Raw genomic sequence first — 20,833 nt, 5'->3', positions numbered from 1 at the left:
AACGCTCATCTATGACTGTCGTGAAGGCTATATTGGGCCTTGGAATAATTACCATGGGTCTTTCCCTCTCTCCTGTTCTGCCCCACTCCCTACTGCTAACTCCTCCAACTGTCCATGTCAGTGGTATCTATGTTTTTTTAATTGCAAATTTTTAACAGTAAAATAATTTTTGAGCACTCAACTGGTGAAGGGGTGGGTAGGGGAATTGGAAGGATGCTTAAGGCACCTACATTTTTTAATAAATGGTGAAGGTACCATTTTTCCTCCTACTAGCTGCCCTATGCCCAGTGACTTAGGTAGCATAACTCATGGGACTTTGGGCCAAGTTCACCATCCACTGGGGACAGCTCTTCCCTCTTGGATGACTCTCTAATGGGTATACGATACAATTCAACAGGTCATGAGAACAGCCTAGAGACAGAGGAACCGTGAGGAAACAGGCACAAATACAAAGTCTCGAATATAAGGCCCGAAGCTTGAGAAGATGTTAGTAAGGCAAAAAATATTAAAGAATAGTTTTGCAGATAGAAATAACATCTATCATGGAAGCCTACATTCTTGAGAAAGTGTGCTCTCCCAATGAAAGTGAAAGAAGGTCAAATGGCTAGAGCACGGAAGTCAAGATGGGAAGTGGCCAGAGACGAAACCTGAGAGGCAGGCGAAAGTCAAATGAAGAAGCCATGATGGGGGCATGAACTTTGTCTTCATGCAGTGGGAAGCCATTGAAAGGCTTTATTCATTCACCAGCTCAGGAAAGATTTATTGACTATGTCCCATGAGCCAGGCACTCTTCAAGGTGCCAGAGGTAAACCGGAGAATAAAACAGCACTTACATTTTAGTGGGAGATACAGACAAAACGAAATGGTGACAAGTGGCATAAAGGAAAATATAGTCTGCTCCTTAAAGTGTCAGGTGGATGTCTGGATAGTGCAAGTTATATCAATTTAGTAGCTCGAGGGACTCTGAAGAGAGGGCTAGAGTCACGGGTAATTACGTGGAATCCATTGCCAGGTTTTCTGTTTATTCAGTTGAGCTACGTGGGATTTTCTTCCTGGAATTTCTGCCCACAAAAATAGGGAAGTACCGTGACCCACTGCAAGGAGGGTGGGAGGAGTGCTCTTTTGGTTTCAGATTCATCCTCTGTGGCAGCGTCACTAGCTAAGTGGGTGAGAAGCATAATTAAAGAAAAGTTACATCCTGAAGCCTTTCGGTTTAGAGGGGCCACACTAATTTCCCCCTGCAGAGCTTTCTTTGTTGTTTTTGGTCCACTGCTGTAAAAAGTAAATTGGTTTCTGTCTACCCTGTGGTTTATTCCTATCTTTGAGGCTGCTCCTCTGATTAAGGATATTTCTGACCCACGGGATGAGCCCTTGCCTCTAGTAGGAGAGATTCGGCAAGGCCTGGCCATGTGCTGTCCTCTAGTTCCCAGTGTGAACCCATCTCCCCTATAACCCAGCCATCCTGAAACCCTCAAATTACAGGACAGGAATGGAGTTACTTAGATGGCATGTACATCACTAATTCTACTGGGGAACTATGATCTCATAAAAATAAGCTTGCGTTTTTACCTCGCAAACTTTCTCGAGGGTTGGCATCCAAGAGGTGGCAAGGTGACAATTCTGAAGAACAACCCATGTTCCTTCTTTGACAGCTTTTTCTAACATCTTCATAGCTATGGGCCCTTGGCCTTGACCAAGAGATAAAGACCTGAGTTTTGATGCTCCACATCCCTGTGTACAAGAATAGTGAAGATGTTATTTTCAATCACATTTTAAAGAAGAATCAATATTATCATCACAGGAAATGTTAATATTAAATATATTAAAATTTAATCATGCAGCATTCCTCAAAGGTTCTAGGGCACATACAGCCCTAGAAACCTCTACTGGTTAAGAAGCCAATAAACAGACAAAAAGCAAGCCAGTTCATGAAGGAAACAGTCATGGTAATAAATGAAAAATTCTGTAGAGTCTTTGATTGTTGAGATAAGGGACGGGAAAAAATTAAGAAGACTTTTAATATGAGGAGGAGATGAAAGAGCCCAGGTATCAAGCAGCAACTCCTAAAATTCAAAGCTGAAAAGAAAACTATGAATAGACAGATGAATTTGCCCCAGTTTCCTCCAGCTCTCTGAATAATTATATCTTAACTAATTTGGTTACTGCATAAAGTTCAGAGGAAAAAAATCCATTAGCCCCTAACTTCTATTCAAGTTTATTTAAGGAACTCTGTGGGAATGTCTGTCTAGAATTCATTTCTCCTATATCCTGATTCGTCTACAGCTTCCAGATATGGTGTCTGTGACCCCCTGGTCTATTTCTAGGGCAGTTACCACCTGAATGCCACTTTGGAAGAGGCCTTGAGTTATGGGAGCAGTATAAGAGAAGGCCCTGTCTGAATGTCCACAGGTTACTGACACAAGTAGGTCAGCAGGAAAAAAAATAGACGTTTAAGGTACCTGGTCATCGGCAAATTTTAGAAGGGCAGCCATGGGATCTGCTCCAGGAGAGAGCACGAAAATCAGTGGTGCGCAGCAGTTACTATCCGCAAATGCCTTGGATAGATCAAACGGGGGTGGTTCAATGAATGCACGTCCCAATCTGTTGTTTATAAATTCTTGCAGCATTGGAATAATCTAGAAAGGGACAAGAATATGTTTGAAGGAATATTCAAAATCTGCCTAAAACTTCACATTCAAAGGTGTTTTATAACAAAGGACCTTACATTTGCTTTGGTATTTATAAATGTTGGTAAAGAGTCAAAGGCATCACTTTATACAGTTGTCTTTTAGATAGAAAGAAACTATACATTACTGAATTAATAAAAGGTGGGTGGTTAGTGACACCAGAATTCAAAGGCATTTTTCTTCCTTTTAGTGAGCATTCAACATATCCTAGATGAAGAATATAAAAAACCTTAATTCTTTACTTAAGTTTTAAGTAAAACTTGACCATGTTCCAAAGTCCACAACTCAGAAGTAGAAATTCTAGTGTGATTTATACAATCCTATACCACAAAGAAAGATCGATACAGCTGAAAAAAGAAAGAAAAGGAAAAGCACCGTGAAAGAGAAGCCATACTCCCGAGAAACAGGCGAAACTACATCGTGTAAACTTTCTGAGAATACGCCCGTGCATTTTCTGGGAGCGTGTTTGAGAAAGAGCAGAACTTTGGGGCTTGGGGGTCCCTGTCAGGCACTGCTGTGGGAGCAGACTTGTAGAAAGCAGTATGGCTGAGGTACAGCCTCAGGTACATCATTCCTTCTTTCTGATGAAGGGTCTACACCACTCATCTCTGGGTGATGGCTTAGGTGTGTGCCAAGCAAGTAATAAAGGTATGTTTAATGAACCAGTATCCCTGTATCTAGCTTAACAAATTATGGAAGCATCCCAGGAAGAGAAGTAATGAAGTGACAAGAGCACAAAGAATTTTTTGAAAGCTTCAGAACCTCTCTGACTGGACACCTACTTATATCCGAGGATGGAATTGTGTGTAACACACAACACTCCAAATTAGGACAGCAATTCCACCACCCCACAACTTTTCTGAACTTAAAGCGAATTGCAGGAGCAATTTGCAGATACCAAGAATCTCAAAAAGGGGGTCTCCTCTGGAGAAAGTTACAAACATTGCCAAATTTTAACAGTGCATTCTCCAGAACCTCTATCCACACAAGGTTTGTAAGTAAAACTCATTGACTTGTCACAATACTTTAAAAAGAGTGTCAATCCTGGTATGGATGTGTGTATGTGTATGTGTGTGTGTGTGTGTGTGAGAGAGAGAGAGAGAGAGAGAGAAAGAGAGAGAGAAAGAGAGTAAGAGAGTAAGAGAGTCAGATTGACTGAGGGTGTGAGGGTCTGGAGCTGAGAAACAGTGAAGAAATATCTGTACTTAAATTTTTTAATCCCTCCACAACAGATTCATTAAATATGGAAAGGTATAAATAGCCAAGTTGGGGAACCAACCTAAATGTCATGGACAGATGAGGGGATAAAGGAGATGTGGCATATATACACAGTGAAATACTATTCAGCCATAAAAAAGAATGAAATAATGCCATCTGCAGTAACATGCATGGACCCAGAGATTGTCATACTAAGTGAAGTAAGTCAGAAAGAGAAAGACAAATACCATATGATATCACTTATATGTGGACTCTAAAATGTGACACAAATGAACCTATCTGTGAAACAGACTCACAGACACACAAAACAACCTTATGGTTACCAAAGGGGAAAGGAGGTGGGGGAGGGATAAATTAAGAGTTTGGGATTAGCAGATACACACTACTATATAAAAAATAAACAACAAAGTCCTATTGTATAGCACAGGGAACTACATTGAATACCCTGTAATAAACCATAATGGAAAAGAATCTGAAAAAGAATATATATATGCATATATATATATATATATATACATATATATAACTGAATCACTTTGCTGTACACCAGAAATTAACACAATATTGTAAATCAAATGTATGTCATTAAAAATAATTTAAAACTATGGAAAGGTATAGAAGGGTAATAACACATGTATAAGTGCCACGTTGGCATGGATCTACCTAACAAGATTACTCATATATTGTTCCTGCACAATAAATATCTACTGAACAAATGAATGAATAAATTAGGATGCTCTCTTTTGTGAAGGTGGGATTCTAATTACGGAAATTCTAAACAAAAATTACAGAATAATAAATTCATCTATACATCAAGTTTCATTTCTTGGTAAGTTATTTCATGTTTCAGATATTTTGAATGGGCACAGATATCAAGCTTATGGCAGAAAACTAAAAATATCCTAACTGCCTGTCTCAGACCTTGTCCTTGCCCTTTTCCCTATTATTCTTTTCCTGTGGCTGTCTTTTCTCACTAGATTAAAAACAACAACGAAAACTAAATGGTTTTTTAATAACCTCTCTCCTCTCAAGGCTAACTTCTTCACTAAATTATAATTTTACAAACACAATGAAAGCACATGGCTTTTAAGTGCGTGGTTTCACTTTTAGGAAGTTTGAGTTCTAAACGGCCCCTCTTCTGTGAGTGTTTCAGGCTGGCAGCGTCCACCGCGCTCAAGCAAACATGGCTGGTGGAAACTGATTCTTAATGTTAGCGCCAGAGAACCCAGTTAGGGGTGCCTGCGTGAGGGTGGGCACAAGTTTCATTGTTTCATTTTTAATGTTAAAACTGAATAAGACCTGCTTGCTCCCAAGACTGAACAGTAACTCCTGAAGCAAGCTATTCAGTTTGGAAAGCGATGGAATTGGGTTTGCTTCTGCAATCTGATTATGCCAGCATCAGGTTTATACAATAAAATCTGTCAGTAACAAAAATTATAGACTAATTTAGGCAGCCATCTTCCCAAAGGCAGAAAAGAAGTTTGTGGTCACCTATGTATGTTCTTCTGTGTCTTGCAAGTTCCTATAGGATATATCTGAGGTCAGAGAAACATATTAACTTATATTTGACAAGTTTCTTATCGAAAGCTGATTAATTTGCTTTTTGTTTACTGTCCAGAAGGAGAGAACTGTGGCCAGAAGCTCTTCATTTTGTAAATGGGCTCAAAACATTCCACACCTCCGTATTTATCCATCTGATATGCTTTTGTCAATAAAACACTATAAACTATTAAATTCTACGGAAGGTGCAAACCCATCTCATTTCTCCTACTGGTGAGTCAGTGAGCATCTGTTACATTTTTCCAAACTAGAGCATTAGATAACCTGGCATCTGTGGCTTCTTACCATGGGATGGAGTTGGGTTTGAAGGGAGAGCAGTAGAAAGGAGACAGAAAAAATTGTGCTGACAAATAACATATACTGTAAACTAGAGATCAAACAATTGCTGATCTTCCTAGGGGTGATACATATCTCATGACTTAGAGATGGCAAAGAAATAATATCTATATAGTACTAGCCCAATTATTAGCCTCGTATAGCACTGTTCCTTTCTCTGGCATGCTAATACCATTTTGCTTTGGAAAATCATTCTTTTAAAAGCATAATAGTCATATATTAATTTTAAATACATAGATTCTAACGTCAACGATTTACCACTAGAAATTAAAGTACCTGGCAACAGCAAGATTGAAGGGTTTGAGGTTGCTAGTAATATAAGAGCATACTAATAATTATTTCTATATTAAGGATTACGGGTGTGATAGTATAGATAATGGTAACTAGTTAATCACTTAGGATAAATTGAATTATGCTGTAGTAGCAAACGATTTCCAGATCTCAGTGGTTTAACACAACAAAAGCTTATTTCTTGTCCCAGCAAAGTCATCTGGGTGTCTAGGCAACAAACTCTCCCTGTGCTGGCTCAGCACTGCAGCCTGTTTATGGCACTTAAATATCCACACGTGATTCCACAGTTTTGGTGGCGGGGGGGGGAGGGCCCTGGAGAATCTCACACTAGTAGTGAGATGCTTCTGCCCTAACACTTCCGCTCACATCTTACTGGCCAAAGCAAGGTTTATGGCCACAACGCCCCCACCTCGAGTGTACTCAGGAGAGGAGAACCAGAAATACTGGTGAGTAGCGTTAATGTCTACATTCATCCACCAATCCAAAAAAAACTCTAGAGGAGATACGGAAACATATAAGAAAAAGTTATAAGACAAGGTGCTGAAGTATTGTGCAGAGTAGGCAAGAGAAGTATGAAACCTTAAGTTTAACCTCAACTGATTGAAAAACAAAAAGATACAAACAAAAATTCCTCAGCTTGAATATCTAATTCCCCAGCTCCCTCGAATACACTTTAAAAAGAGAGTGACTGTGGAAAGTAATATTGGATCTGTTTGGTAGCTCAACATATTTTCAGATTAAAATGTCCAATTTTTAAAAACAAACTTGGGAAAAGATATTTATAGATGAAACTGCTGCAATTAGGAAATGGCTCATTAATCACTTCTAATTAAACAATATAAAACATGAACAGAAACTTCTTTGTTTATCAAATATTGAGGGGAGAAGGTCAATGGTACATGCAGAGTCATTTAGCAGAACAGTCTTTAGCTTAGAAAACAAAGTAAAAACCTTTGAAAATTTTAATAAAAGGTTTTAAAGGAAGAAGCCGTATTCGGCAAGAGTTTGAAGCATTTCATATTCTTCCATATTTAATAGTTGAAGTGAAAACTTCTGATGCTTAACGCTAAAGTTCCAGTGAAAATTCATTCTTAAAAGGGCCACCAAGGGGGAGATGTTTCATCAGTTTAATAATGATCCTCAACAACGGGAGGTACTTCCAGCATCTAAGAGCTGGGCAGCATTATGACATTCAGGGGCCCTTGGCACTTCGCGGGTCCCTTCTTCCATAAATAAATATAAAAAATTGTATTTTACAACTATTTTGGTATAATTACAAATATAATACAGACGGATTTATTTTCTCATTTTAAAAGAAATTAAAACATTTTCATGAACCCCTAAGAGTATCATGGGCCCTAGGCCCTGTGCTTAACCAATGCTTTGGCCCTGGCTAAGGCCACACTGCCAAGTCAAGCAAGAATGACATGTGTTTATCGAACAGACCATGGCTTACAGAGGAAAGAATGCTGCTACCCTATATTATCACTGATGTGCAGAAAAACTTAAAAAAAAAAATACACGGCTTTCACCATCTAAGCTCTGCTTTTTCTGTTGTTGTTAGAATGGAAGTATTGTATTATATTCCTTGGCAACTCAAATTCTGAATACAGTAAATTTTGAAATAATTATGTATACTTTTACTCAAGCAGTAACAGTGGACAATTAGAATATTTTGTTCAATTTATTTTTCTAACACTCCTAATGTCTACATTTTCTCAGAGTATGTAGATATCTCTGTGGGTATGGGTCTTTACAATTAAGTGAACAGTTGTTTTTTTAAATGGAATTTAATAATACAAATGAGGATGTCAATGAGTACTGCAATTTGTTGATATGACAGGTCAGCTGATTCACTGGTTATATAATTTATTATTTAAAGAAATGAAAATTAATAGTATTGACATTTTCCTTTGTAGTTAGCAGTGATGAATGTCTTAATATTCTACTAGCTTTCCAAAAGCCAACAAAAAACCATGTACAGCATAGCATTTGAGGAGCCAGAAAGTCTAGTAAATCAGCTTCATGTAAACCACATTGACTAATTTCATCGAAACAGTAAGAATAAAAATGAGATTACTGCATGTAAAGGAAGTAGATTGTGAGGAATTGGGGAAGCATATAATAAAAGGAAGAATCATAACATAAATAAAACTATAAAATACAATCTGGTGAGTTACTAATTTAGTGTGGTTTTAATAAATATACACTTTTTGAAAAATGGCTGCATTAGAAGGAAGTGGGGTTATTTCCCCCAGGCTCCTTTACGTCCCCCATGACCCATGATTACATAAGGAAACACGTGTTTGGCTGGACTGTGGAGAGAGGAGGGACTGGACTCACTGAGCTGCTTTCAAAGACCACATTTACCTTGTCCGGTCTCAGGCAACGAACGATAAGCATCCTTTGAAACTGACTCGCTTTATCTTCCCAAACGTCAGGAAAAACCTCATGATGTGGCTCCTAAAATGACAGTGGATATAACTCAATGCTATTTGGAAGACTACTTAAAAGAAAAAAACCCCCCAAAAACAGTATTTTGACTTTTAAATCGAGTTTTAATTTCATATAATGACTAAATGAAATCAAGAATGCTAATGTAAATTTTATTAGGTTGGGCAAAGTTATGAAATAAGATACAAAAAGAAAATTTAAAATGCCACTAAAAACAACAAAACTAAGACATGAATTAAGCAGGTAAATGTCAATATGAATATTAATCAATAGCACAAAATGATCCCTGTTATTAAAAAAATAAATGTGCATTAGATTTCCCCATTATTTCTCCAAAGGCATTTTAAAAACCTACCAACTACTCTCATTATCTATTTATAAAAAACCCATTTATTGCAAAAGAAGGAAGAAGGATATGTGTTATTTCTTATTTTGAAGAATTTTTGGTATCTTTTTTAGAAAGGGATATTTGAGAATGTGTATATCAAAGAAGAAGTCAAAAGAGTGCTATTAAAAATATGCAAGAAGAGAGGTATCAAGATTCCAGGAGGAGGAGTAAACATGGAAAAAAAGACACCTGCACCTTTGAAACGTTTAGGAAGGCTATGTAGTATCTCAGATCAGAAATCTCCATGCTTTATCATAGGGAAATTTCTATTTAAATTAGAATCAACTATACACAAAAACATATTTGCCTCTGGGAAATGTAGTTTTGTTACTAACTAGGAGCGATCCAAAAGAGATCCAGTCCAAAATATTTAAATTCAGGTGTAGACACAATCTCAGTATCATGTATAATACAACAAACAGGTCACCAAAGAAAAAGTGTTCTCCACGCATCTGGCTCTTTTTCCCCTCCACCCTCCCCTGCAACAGAACTCTTGCATATTAAACCCAAGGAAAGCAGAATGTCCAGAGAGTAGAAACAATAGAAAAAATTAACTGGGAATCATCAAAATATTAGCCCTTGTACTAAAAGAAAAGTGAGGGAAGGCAACAATTCCTACGCATTCTAGAAGGGAAACTGAGTATCATGGTATATGTTAGCTATCTCCAATTAGCAAGATAGGGTCTCATGAAAATTATTTGAGAACTATTAGCTTTTCCCTTTCATCAAATGACACAAATATTTATTAGTTTGTGTCCTGTATTCAGAAAATCTAAACAATATCTGTTTTATAAAATTTTAACTCATCTGCCATTATGATTGCCAAGGTACAAGTTGATAATAAATAAAAAACCTGGCATGGAAATTCAAAAAGAGTACTTTTAAGGACCATGCAGCTTTTTTGCATCTCTATATATTTCAAGGAATTTGAATAGAAGTGCAAACAGAACCACCAATTTTGAAGGTGGGGATAGTTTAATCGAAGCACTGATTTTAATATTTGATCAGTTTAAAGCTTACTTAAATCTTGTTTTTATTCAAAGATAAGAGTAAATTGTTTGACATTATTTTCTCCATTTAAAAACTCTGAAATAAGCAAGAGGGATAAAAACATACCAAACTATCATATACTTTTTTCCACCCATCCTTTAAGTGCATGAACTCCCTACGAATGGTTTTGAAGGCAGGCAACTCGTCTAGTCGACATATTTCATCCCAAGATTTTTGAGGAAGCCACGTACAAGGGTTGGCATGAGGATTATCCAGTCCAATGCCACCAGTTAGCAGAAATCTCCACTCAGCTTTATTAATCTTTGGAAAACAAAGTAGCATGAAGAGTCAGAAGTGAGTTCATCATATACATAGTAAACTTACAACCATTTAAAAAGAACTGACTATTTGATTTTTAAGCTTCAGGTATGGTCCCCATAAAATTCTATAGTTACTGGTATAGCGCAGTATTTATTCATAAGAAACCAGTGTATCCATTATAACCAGTTTTCAAAATAGTTCCATTTTAGATAGGTATTTTTGATAATTTTCCTCCAGAATTACTGATGTAAAAATGGAAATCTGAATTTATTCTTTTTGAATATATGCTTTCCTAAATTACTTCTTATAGTTTTATTGGCTCTAAAAATTGTTGAGAGGCAATCAATCTGCTATGTTTTCAATTATTTTCCATAAAACATAATGAGGTACTGCTACGAAATTTTTGCAAGAAATGCAAAAATAAAGCTTCTACTCCTTCAGAGTTCAACTAATACATTGCCATATGAAATCAATAAATCTTAAACACATAATATAAAATAGTGAATTTATACACCTCTCTTCTAGTCTTAAAGTGCTTCCTATGTTTTAATAGATTTGAAACATAGCAAAAATTAATGAATGGTATTGTTAAGCCCAATGGTTAGATTTGACGAACTTGCAAAAGTTTCTAAAAATACTGCCATTTATACTATTACTTGGAGTACATATATCAATATATTTAATTTATATGCATACTTATATAAGATTCTGATAGAAACTATTTTAAACTAAAACATACAAAAATTTAAGCAGTAATAGTTATATAATGAACTCTGCTTAATTTATTTTTCACCTCTGTGAAATTCAATCTAGTTGTGATGCCTTAACTATAATTAACTATTTACCATCCTTTTATATATATTCCCACACAAGTTCATAAATTAATGAATTCACGTTAACATTTTTTCCCTACAAATTAAAACAATACTGACCAAACGCTCATGTATCATCAGATTTACAGTTAGACAAAAGGAAAAGAGTAGTTTATCCTTTTCAAAGAGGGATCGGCAGACGTTAACATAAAGGGAATAAGTGAAGTGATCCTTGAGAATTTGAAGCCTAAGGGTCAACAGAAAGAAAAGTAAATAAATAAAAATGCATTATCCTTTAAGAAAAAATGCTCTTGGGGAAACCTATTATAAACCATTTAGATGTGTGCTCTTCTAATAAGCTTTCTGGTCAATTACTCCCCAAACAAATCAAGGATCCTTATTAACTGGGGGCACCAATCTGAGAGCTACACAATGTAGAAACATTTCAGTAGAACTGCATTTTTACTGTTGACTGATTTTTTAAAAAACTTAATCTTCCTTTTGGAAAAAAGTCAATGCACAGTATATTAATCTATTACATTTAACAGTTTTTGGTCTATTTCTAACTATAAAACATTCCTTGGGGTAAAACTGGATTTCTTTATTCCATAAACACTTCCAAATGTTCTATATTATATATTAAATGAACAGACTGAAGTTAATAGCTCCTTTATTAAATTAACATTAAGTTTAGTAGTGTGTTACTCTGCTCATAAATCCATAAAAACCAGAGAAATCACAAAACTTGATAAACTACATTTTTATTTACCACATAGACAAGACACAGGAATGTGAATAATCACAATATTTGCAACTAACAACTTCCTAGTAAGTGCTAACATGTGTGATCTGTATCCATAATAATTCTTAACAAGAATATAGCACTTTAAGCATTTTCACTAATCTCATGAGGGGTAAACTACCACTGAGACAAAAGTTTTAAAAATATTTTTATTACATAGGTTATACTAGTTATAATAGAAATAAAGTTAGCTGAAAACATTTGTAGTAAGCTAATGATTTACATAGATTAATGACCTAAATTATCTAAAGGATAAAGCATCTAAAGGGAAAATTAGCATAGTTTATGATTAAACAAAATTACATTGGTGTTTCTTAATGTGCCTAGAAAAAAAAAATATCTAGCAGTATAACCATATCTTGGTTATTTCCAGACTGATATCCTAAGCTGTAGATCATCCCTGCTCTAGTTTCTTCCTTACCTCCCTATTTCTTTAACTATTTTACCCCTGGCAGCATTCCCATAGAAAGAATTACAACAAATTGATATATTTTATTTCTAATTGAGAACTCTGAAAAAGGCTTGGTAGAGAAGTCCTTGAAGCTAGTTGCTGAGATACAGTTGAATTCTTTGAAAATTCAAAATAATAATACAATTCCTGTCCCCATTTTTATGCTAATAGTTGGTCTTTTCACACTTGGCATTTAATTTCTCTCGTGTAACAGTACAATTAATATAGGGTGACTCAAATTTGGTCTCTCTAGAATTAAATAATTTCTGCACTTTAAGACAAACTTCCTCTTGTAGAGAGGAAGATAGAAAGGAAAATTATAAGGGTCAATCATACTAGAAATTCAAGTTCATTTTCATTAAATGCCAATAAAAATATATTTATTTTTAAATAAATAGTTTAAATATTTCTAAATACTTAAATATCAAGTATTTAAAATATTTTATTAAAATGTCAATTAAAATATTTTAATAATCTGTTACAGTATTAAAGAGAATAAAAATTATTATTTTCAATGCTGATGTGTGGCACAGTGTTGTTAGACAGTCATGCTCCTCTGATGGAACTGTACATTTGAATAACCTTACAGGAAAGGAATTTATATCAGGAGTCTGAAAGAAATGAACAACTGTGTCCTAATTTTGGGATTCAGCCAAAGGAAATAATCAAATGTGGACATTTATATTTATTGCAGTGTTATTCATAATACAAAAGCTGGACACTACTTGAAAGTCTTACAGTAAGAAAATTATAAAGAAAATTATAGTGCATTCATTAAAAGGTATATTGTACAGCTACTAAAAATTATATTTCAGAAGAGTATTTAATAACATGGGAAAATTATCTTGACAGAAGCAGAAGGAAAAGAGAAAACTCTGTATGCACCGGCATGTGTGATCTTACATGTATTATTGAGAGAGAGAGAGACAGAGACAGAGACTGATTTCAGTTTGGTTCCTGTAACAAAGCTATATTCTAGTCAGATTTTTGTTTCTGTGCTTATTTTTTTGCTAGTTATTTATTTTGCTATAATAAATTCTGATGCATTAAAAATTTTATAAAAGATGATCCCGATTATTATGGCTATTTCATAGTACATACCATAGTAGTTATAACATAAATTTAGTTATAACATATGTTTGGTATTATTAAATAATAATTATTACGAATAATAACTATCAGAAGACAAACAAAAATGAAATATTTTTATCTCTGAGTAAAAGGAAATTAGAGATAATTTTAGACCAATATTAAGATTCTCAAACAATTTAGTACTCTGGTGTATGGTCACATGCTTTCTATGCCTTTGTTATAGCTATAATTCAGTAGTTGCCCAGAGAACACGGGTTACCTAATTTTTTTTGTTTTTTCCCCCAGCTTTATTGAGGTATGATTGACAAGTAAAAATTGTACATATTTAACAGGTTACCTGATGTTTATCAATGATTGACAAAAAACGATTTCTATGAGAACTCTATCTTTAATTTCTGAATGACAGCTAGCTTCTTACTATTTACTTAAAAAAAAAAAAAAAAAAAAGGAAGATTAAGCAGGACTCCTAAAAGAGTCTCCCTTGCTGTAGCCACTTCGGAATTCTGTTTGGCAATATTTATTAATCATATTTTTTGAAATTAATTTATTTTCTTTCTTTTTTTTTTTTTTTTGGCTGCATTGGGTCTTCGTTGCTGTGCGCAGGCTTTTCTCTAGTTGCAGTGAGCGGGAGCTACTCTTCCTGGCGGTGCACAAGCTTCCCATTGCGTTGGCTTCTCTTGTTGCAGAGCATGGGCTCTAGGTGTGTGGGCTTCAGTAGTTGTGGCTCACGGGCTCTAGAGCGCAGGCTCAATAGTTGTGGCGCACGGGCTTAGTTGCTACGCGGCGTGTGGAATCTTCCCGGACCATGGCTTGAACCCCTGTCCCCTGCATTGGCAGGTGGATTCTTAGCCATTGCGCCACCAGGGAAGCCTGGCGATATTTATTAAAATGGAAAATATGCATACCCTGTGATCATCAATTGTGTTCCTGTATATATACCTACCATACATGTGTACATACAATACCCATGTACAAGAGTGTACAAGACAGCAAAAATTCATAAGCCACCCAAATGTCCTCAACAGTAGAGTGAATGAATAATTTGTGGTATAGTGAAAGGACAAATAAAAATAAGAGGTTTACTTTTTTTACACTGAAAATGTTAAAAAGAGATTTCCCTCTCCTCCTTCTTCTTAGAGAATTTACGTTTGAAAAGTTAAAATTATACATACTTTCTCGACTCTTTGAAATGTGTATAAATTCTTGTGAAAACTAGGCAGGCTTTTGGTCAACTTTATGACCCAGGAATGTCCTTCTCAAAGACCTGAGAGCCATCTTCATGGGCACCTGGCTCCTCACTGCAAAACTACCTCTTGTCATAAAGATAAGACATTTGCTTTTCCTCTGGATGAAGCCAGTTTGCTAACTCAGTTGGTAAAGTCAGGAGAAGATTTCTGTCTTTGCAGTCTCTTAGTGGATTGCCGGTCGATGCGGATCACATTCTGGTTTAATAATTATTCAATAAAAAACTGTTTTCTTTCTCTACTACTTTGTGGAGAAAACTTCTGGATTGGGAGATTTGCTTTTACACTTGCCCAACAATAATGAGCACAGGGAATGCGACTTAACAATGAAAGTGAATAAACCACTGCTTTGCACTGTGCAAAACAACATAAATTTCACAATGTGAAGTGCAAGATGCCAGACAAAAAAGAGCACAGGCCATGCGATTCCTTTTATATGACGTTCAAAAACAGGCAACACTCATCTCTAGTGTTGAAAGTCAGGACAGTGATTACCTTGGGGGATGGGTTATAGTGATTAGAAGGGGACACAGAGTGGTTTCTGGGCTATTGATGACGTTCTATGCCTTGACCTGGCTGCTAGGTACACAGGTGTGCTCACTTAGGAAAATTTATCGAGCAAATACTTCTGACTTCTGCATGTTTCTGTAAGAATATTAATAACTTCAATCAAAGTTTTTAAATGCATTTTTTTCTATTTACTCTTTGGTCCCAGAATTATATTTTTAAGATCACTTTAGTCATAAATATGATTTTCATTGTTTCTACATTAAAGGATTTTAACTAAAAATAAAAAGGCACATTTTGTTTTCTGGATTTCAGTCAAATCTTACATCTGGGGAAAAGAATTTTATTTCCTATAAATCGTAAGCGGCTATATCATAGTTATGAAGAAGCAGATGTCATATTTGTGGCTGAGTCCTAATTTAATATAATGAGGTAATAAAGGAAACAATAACTATTTTTAAAGCATAAAATTGTCCTAATTTTTAAATCTTGTACACAAAATATGTCTTTAAGGGACAAAGCAAAGAAAGTTTCTTCCCTAGACTCTAGGACATACCTTGATTTTAAACTAATTAAAATGATAGCATTCTGGTGACCTTGTTTTGTTTTGTTTTGTTTTAATAAATTTACTTATTTAATTTATTTATTTTTGGCTGTGTTGGGTCTTCGTTGCTGCGCGCGGGCTTTCTCTAGTTTCGGCGCGCGGGGGCTACTCTTCGTGGTGGTGCGCGGGCTTCTCATCGCGGTGGCTTCTCTTGTTGCGGAGCACAGGCTCTAGGCGAGCGGGCTTCAGTAGTTGTGGCTCCCGGGCTCTAGAGCACAAGCTCAGTAGTTGTGGCGCATGAGCTTAGTTGCTCCACGGCATGTGGGATCTTCCCGGACCAGGGCTCGAACCCGTGTCCCCTGCATTGGCAGGCGATTCTTAACCACTGTGCCACCAGGGAAGCCCAGTGATTTTGTTTTAACCAGGGTAGAAATTAAGAACTGCAGTGAAAAGCAGAACATCACGTACTATGTTGCTCCATGTGATTAGCTCTGTGATAAGTTCTAGGTTCTAGGAATATTAAAAAAAAAAAAATCCTTGCCTCAGGGAATTCAGGATCTAGTGTGAAAACCAGATATGCATGTTGAAGTCAATAATGCAAAGGGCTGGGAACTTTTCTAAGAAACGTCACTTAAATTTTTGTTTTCTGTACTCATTAATCCTTGCTAACCTTGAAAATGTCAGATACTGAAGAAATAGAGAAATAAACTAAATATTTTCAAATATCATAATATAAAAAGAAACTTTAAACTCTACCATCATGCATTCCTTCTGTAAAGATACCCTCTTCTTCCCTTTCTTTTCTTTCTCATGGGCAGACATTTGAAAAATTGTTTGTTAAGCCAAGTGCCAATCCAACAGCTTCATTAGCCTCATATACAGGCTTGTAAAGTAATGAATGATACTAACCCAAAATTGCTCAGTCTAAGAACATTTAAAATTTAGCAAAATTCTACCACGATAAATGAAGGAATTCAATTTAGATTTCAAGAGATGAGCATTTTGGATTTCTAAAAGATAATTCTTAACTGTGGGTGATAAGCGGTAAATCAAGTTTCTTTTATGGGTATGAACAGTTAGGAAACTGAAGTATCTTGCTTCGTATTGATTGATAAAGTTATAAAGGGCAAAGGTTGCAATTATTTGTTCGAGAAGTTATTTAATGTTAGACTCTATTAAAAACATGTTTTAATACCAACTAAAATTTATCTCACTGACAACAAATAAAATGAAATGAAAATTTCATGAAATGAAATTTTATTCTCTCAGAGACTTACTATTAAGTAGGTCTTAGTTCCATTACTTACTGCAATAGCCAACAGTAAAATAAGGTATTTTATATAAATAAGAATAACAAAATCACAAGATTATTTTTCAAAAACGCTGTTATCTGACAAATTTTATACATGTATATATCAAAATGTGAATATGTAACTTTTCGAATGCAAGCTTACAGAGGTTAAGAGTCATACCTTTTAGGGGGACTACCTCCTCCTTCCACACTTCCCATCATAAATAACTTTTGCAAACGATACACAGAAGTAAATGTTTCCTCTTTTTAGAATTACATTATAATCCCATTACCTATTTAAACAAAGTCCTGGCAGACTGAATTTGGTCACATCTGTTCAATTTATAACCCTCAGATTTATTTCTGGTACAATTATTAATCAAGTTCACTCTAGCTATGTGGCTGTAAGGTGCACACCACTCTTAAACAACAATGAAGGCCACCGATTACTATTTATTTCTCATGCATTAGCTACTATTAGTATTAATTAGTATTGTTTTTACGTACCTTTTTGACAAAATTTCTGATTTCTCTGAATTTTCAATAGACAGGATGAAAAGGTTAATAAACCAGGTCAGTGAGTATTGGTACATGGGATCGATGTTAGCTAAATCAGCAATAGAGAAAAACAGGATGGAGGAATGAACGGCAATAGGCCGATAGCCCATGCGGGTGGCATCAATCTTTTTCTCCGTCTCTTCCGCTACTTCCTGCTTTTGAGAAATCTCATTAGCCAAAGCCTTGGAGGAAGATAATATCTTAATGGCAGTTTCATCTTCTAATATATTGCCTTCCGAAGATGAAAGAACTTCTAAAATCTTGTCTTCTATTTCTTTTAACTGCCTGGAATAAAACAATTTTCTCAGAAGAAGAAATCAGTAAAAATCACTTCATGTATATGTTCTTTCATAAGAAACAAAGAGCTTGTAACCTTAAGAAATGCATCACATTGTGACAAATATCCATAACGGTGATGCTGTATAATTAATTTCTTATCTTGCAAAATGTCAAAAAGACAGGCCTTTCTGCTCCACTTCTCTTTCTAATGATCATTTATGTGGTAACTAGAGAGAGAGATGGTAAGCCCATCTACTCTGCCATTAAGAATCTCAGCCCCCAATGAACGGAAAGTATCACTCCATTTATTTTCTGAAATTTTTCATGACTTCTAGAGCATTACCCTTTTTACCTATGATATAGATACTACAAGCAGAAAATGGAATGCAACATGTTCATTCAGACTGCTCCAGTGAAAACAGGTAACCTCAGTTACATAATGAATACTGAAACTTTTGCGCTAAAACTTCATTGAATAGTTGAAAATATATTGCTTTGACTTGTGGCAGGCCTCTGAATTCTTCCAATGCCTAAGAACTTGTATGTAAAAATATACTCCGCAATGCAATTTTCCAAATTAACATAGAGACTCTGTAATACCATATATTTTCCACTTAAGTCTTTCCATTCAATGCACCTATTAAACCTAACAAAGTAGATCTTTAAAATGTACTTTAATTGATTCTAAGTGATCTTGAAACAAGTAAGAATAATTCTGTGTTTTATAACATTTAAAACCTTTTGTTTTCAGCTCCTTGTAATATCAAGGCTTGCTTTTCTTCTTCAAGGTCTGGCCTTTCTCGTGCCACCACAATTCCCAAAAGCTGATCCTGCATTCCCTCTGAAGTGATCATGAAGTTTAATAGTGTCACCTGTAAATGAAAGAGTACACAACAATTGCATCATTATTTCTGTTGAGAAAGCCTCAACAGAGAAAGCCTCTGCTTATACACTTCAAATTCTGATCTTAAAACTGACTCTATTTACCATGGTAGTATGTGTGAAAAGTGGAATTTGTAGAGATGGTGATTAAGGGTATAGGCAAACTGGATTGTGGGATTAAAAACCCACTGAAGTTTCTCATGGTCATAAATGTTATACTTCAGAGGGTTTTGTTTGGTGATCAATTTATTCTTATTTCAAATTGGTCCAATTTCTGACTACCTTTTAATCCCCAAATCAATTAGAATCAGGCTGGAGGCCATCCTTCATATTGGCTGGACTAGCTGACTTATGTTTTAAGGATCCCAGTGGTGTCAAAAAGCAAAGGAGATCTTACAAAGCGATGAGAGAAAAAAGAACAATTACTTGTCATAAGTATATACAGTATTCACAATATGACAATCATATTACGTATTATAACGATATATACAATAATATAATCATATTACAACATAGCATATATTATGTTGCATTATATCATCATATTAAAACATGATACTCAGCCACTACTATGAACTAAGGAATATACAGTTCGACAGTGTCCATCAAGATGCAGTCTGCTAACCCTGCTTCATCCCGGTACCTAACGGCTCTTACAGGCAGGTCTCACTCTGTTGCCCACAACTTAAAATACTACCCCTCTGAGAGTCCGCCTGCCGATGCAGGGGACACGGGTTTGTGCCCCGGCCCGGGAAGATCCCACATGCCGCGGAGCGGCTGGGACCGTGAGCCATGGCCGCTGAGCCTGCGTGTCTGGAGCCTGTGCTCCGCAACGGGAGAGGCCGCAACAGTGAGAGGCCCGCGTACTGCAAAAAAAAAAAACAAAAAAACCCCAAAACTCCCCCTCCTGAGTCTTTCCCATAAGTGGGAAAGTAATCATGCTTAGGTCTCTCTTTTTAAAAAGCAAAAAACAAATCATCCACACAATCCCTTTCAGCTACTGAACCATCTCCCTTTGTGCCTTCATAACTATATAACTGAAAATGTTACTTGTATATGCTTTCTGTCTCTGCCTCATTTCATTCCTCAGCCCTCTACAATCTGCTCTCACTCCTGCCTCCACATACCTATCAATACACACAGCAATAAACTGCAGAAACTTTCTGGCTCTGGTCACCAATGAACCGATAAACACCCGACCTTGGCTTAAGCTGACCTCCCCCGCCCACCTGCTTTTTTAAGCCTCTATTTTGCAGTCTGCCTGCCCTCACGTCTTGAATTAAGGTCTGCACCTATGTCTTGAGCATCACTTCCCATTCCTCCCCCATTCCTCCCTTTCACGTGCCTTTCACTGTAGCTAAGCTGAACTGATTGTGAAATCTCAGACACACACTATGAAACATCTGCACGTGCTTCAGCCCTGACTGACGAATGGGAGAACTTGGGTCTCCCCATCTTCCCTGGTAAGAGAATATTTCCTCTTCGTGAATGGGGTAACTTTGTTTTTGTGAGAAATTTCCTACCTGTGGTCAGGAAGTATGAAACAGCTCCTTGCTGTACCCTTGTGAAGGCAACACCCTCCTCTGCCCAAACCCAGGCACCTTCTCCATGGTGGTGTCCTCGGGTTAAACCGTTCCCCCTGGCTTGCCCCATGGCAGGCCTTGGATGCCACTAAATGCAGATTACATAGGCATAATCATAAATTTATATGGAATAATAAGCAACAATTCTTGAAACTGAGCAATTAAAAATGACTCAGTGTTGTTATGCAATTCTCTACTGCTCTGGCCTTTATTCATGGGAAAATTATCATTAATGTTTTCAAGACATTTTTCCTGTTGGCATGAGAAACCAAGTGCACAGGTTACACTCGCTTTACTCTCCAAACCATTGTCACAGTGCTTAGGGAAATGTATGTTTTACAACCTTTACCTCAGGCACAAAGAGGTATTCATTCATATTCCATTAATGTTAGATGTTCTGAGATCAAGATTTTGCAAATCTAGCCATTTGCTCACAAATAAACATTTAAAATCATACAAATATGATTTCATAATTTTATTTTCATTTAGATTCAAAAGAACTATAGCAGCACAATACCATCCCTTGGGTACTTTTGAAAGCAA

General features: G+C 36.1%; 1 protein-coding gene across 1 annotated transcript in view; it reads right to left on the bottom strand.

The window, feature by feature from the left end:
* Positions 1 to 20,833, bottom strand: part of DNAH7 (dynein axonemal heavy chain 7) — a 245,023-nt gene that overhangs the window by 37,427 nt on the left and 186,763 nt on the right. The window contains exons 49-55 of the mRNA XM_027125386.1: positions 18,564 to 18,697; positions 17,496 to 17,831; positions 11,178 to 11,304; positions 10,051 to 10,245; positions 8,463 to 8,555; positions 2,460 to 2,636; positions 1,570 to 1,731 (exon numbers count right to left, since the gene is read on the bottom strand). Coding sequence (XP_026981187.1) covers positions 1,570 to 1,731; positions 2,460 to 2,636; positions 8,463 to 8,555; positions 10,051 to 10,245; positions 11,178 to 11,304; positions 17,496 to 17,831; positions 18,564 to 18,697 — 1,224 coding nt within the window. The remainder of the gene's footprint in view (positions 1 to 1,569; positions 1,732 to 2,459; positions 2,637 to 8,462; positions 8,556 to 10,050; positions 10,246 to 11,177; positions 11,305 to 17,495; positions 17,832 to 18,563; positions 18,698 to 20,833) is intronic.

This window comes from Aethalodelphis obliquidens, unplaced genomic scaffold (genome assembly GCF_003676395.1).
Source record: "Aethalodelphis obliquidens isolate GAN/ISIS:26980383/991018 unplaced genomic scaffold, ASM367639v1 scaffold2, whole genome shotgun sequence".
NCBI classification, from domain to species: domain Eukaryota; kingdom Metazoa; phylum Chordata; class Mammalia; order Artiodactyla; family Delphinidae; genus Aethalodelphis; species Aethalodelphis obliquidens.
Note: the sequence above shows the minus strand (reverse complement) of the source record. Positions and strands in the feature narration are given on the sequence as shown.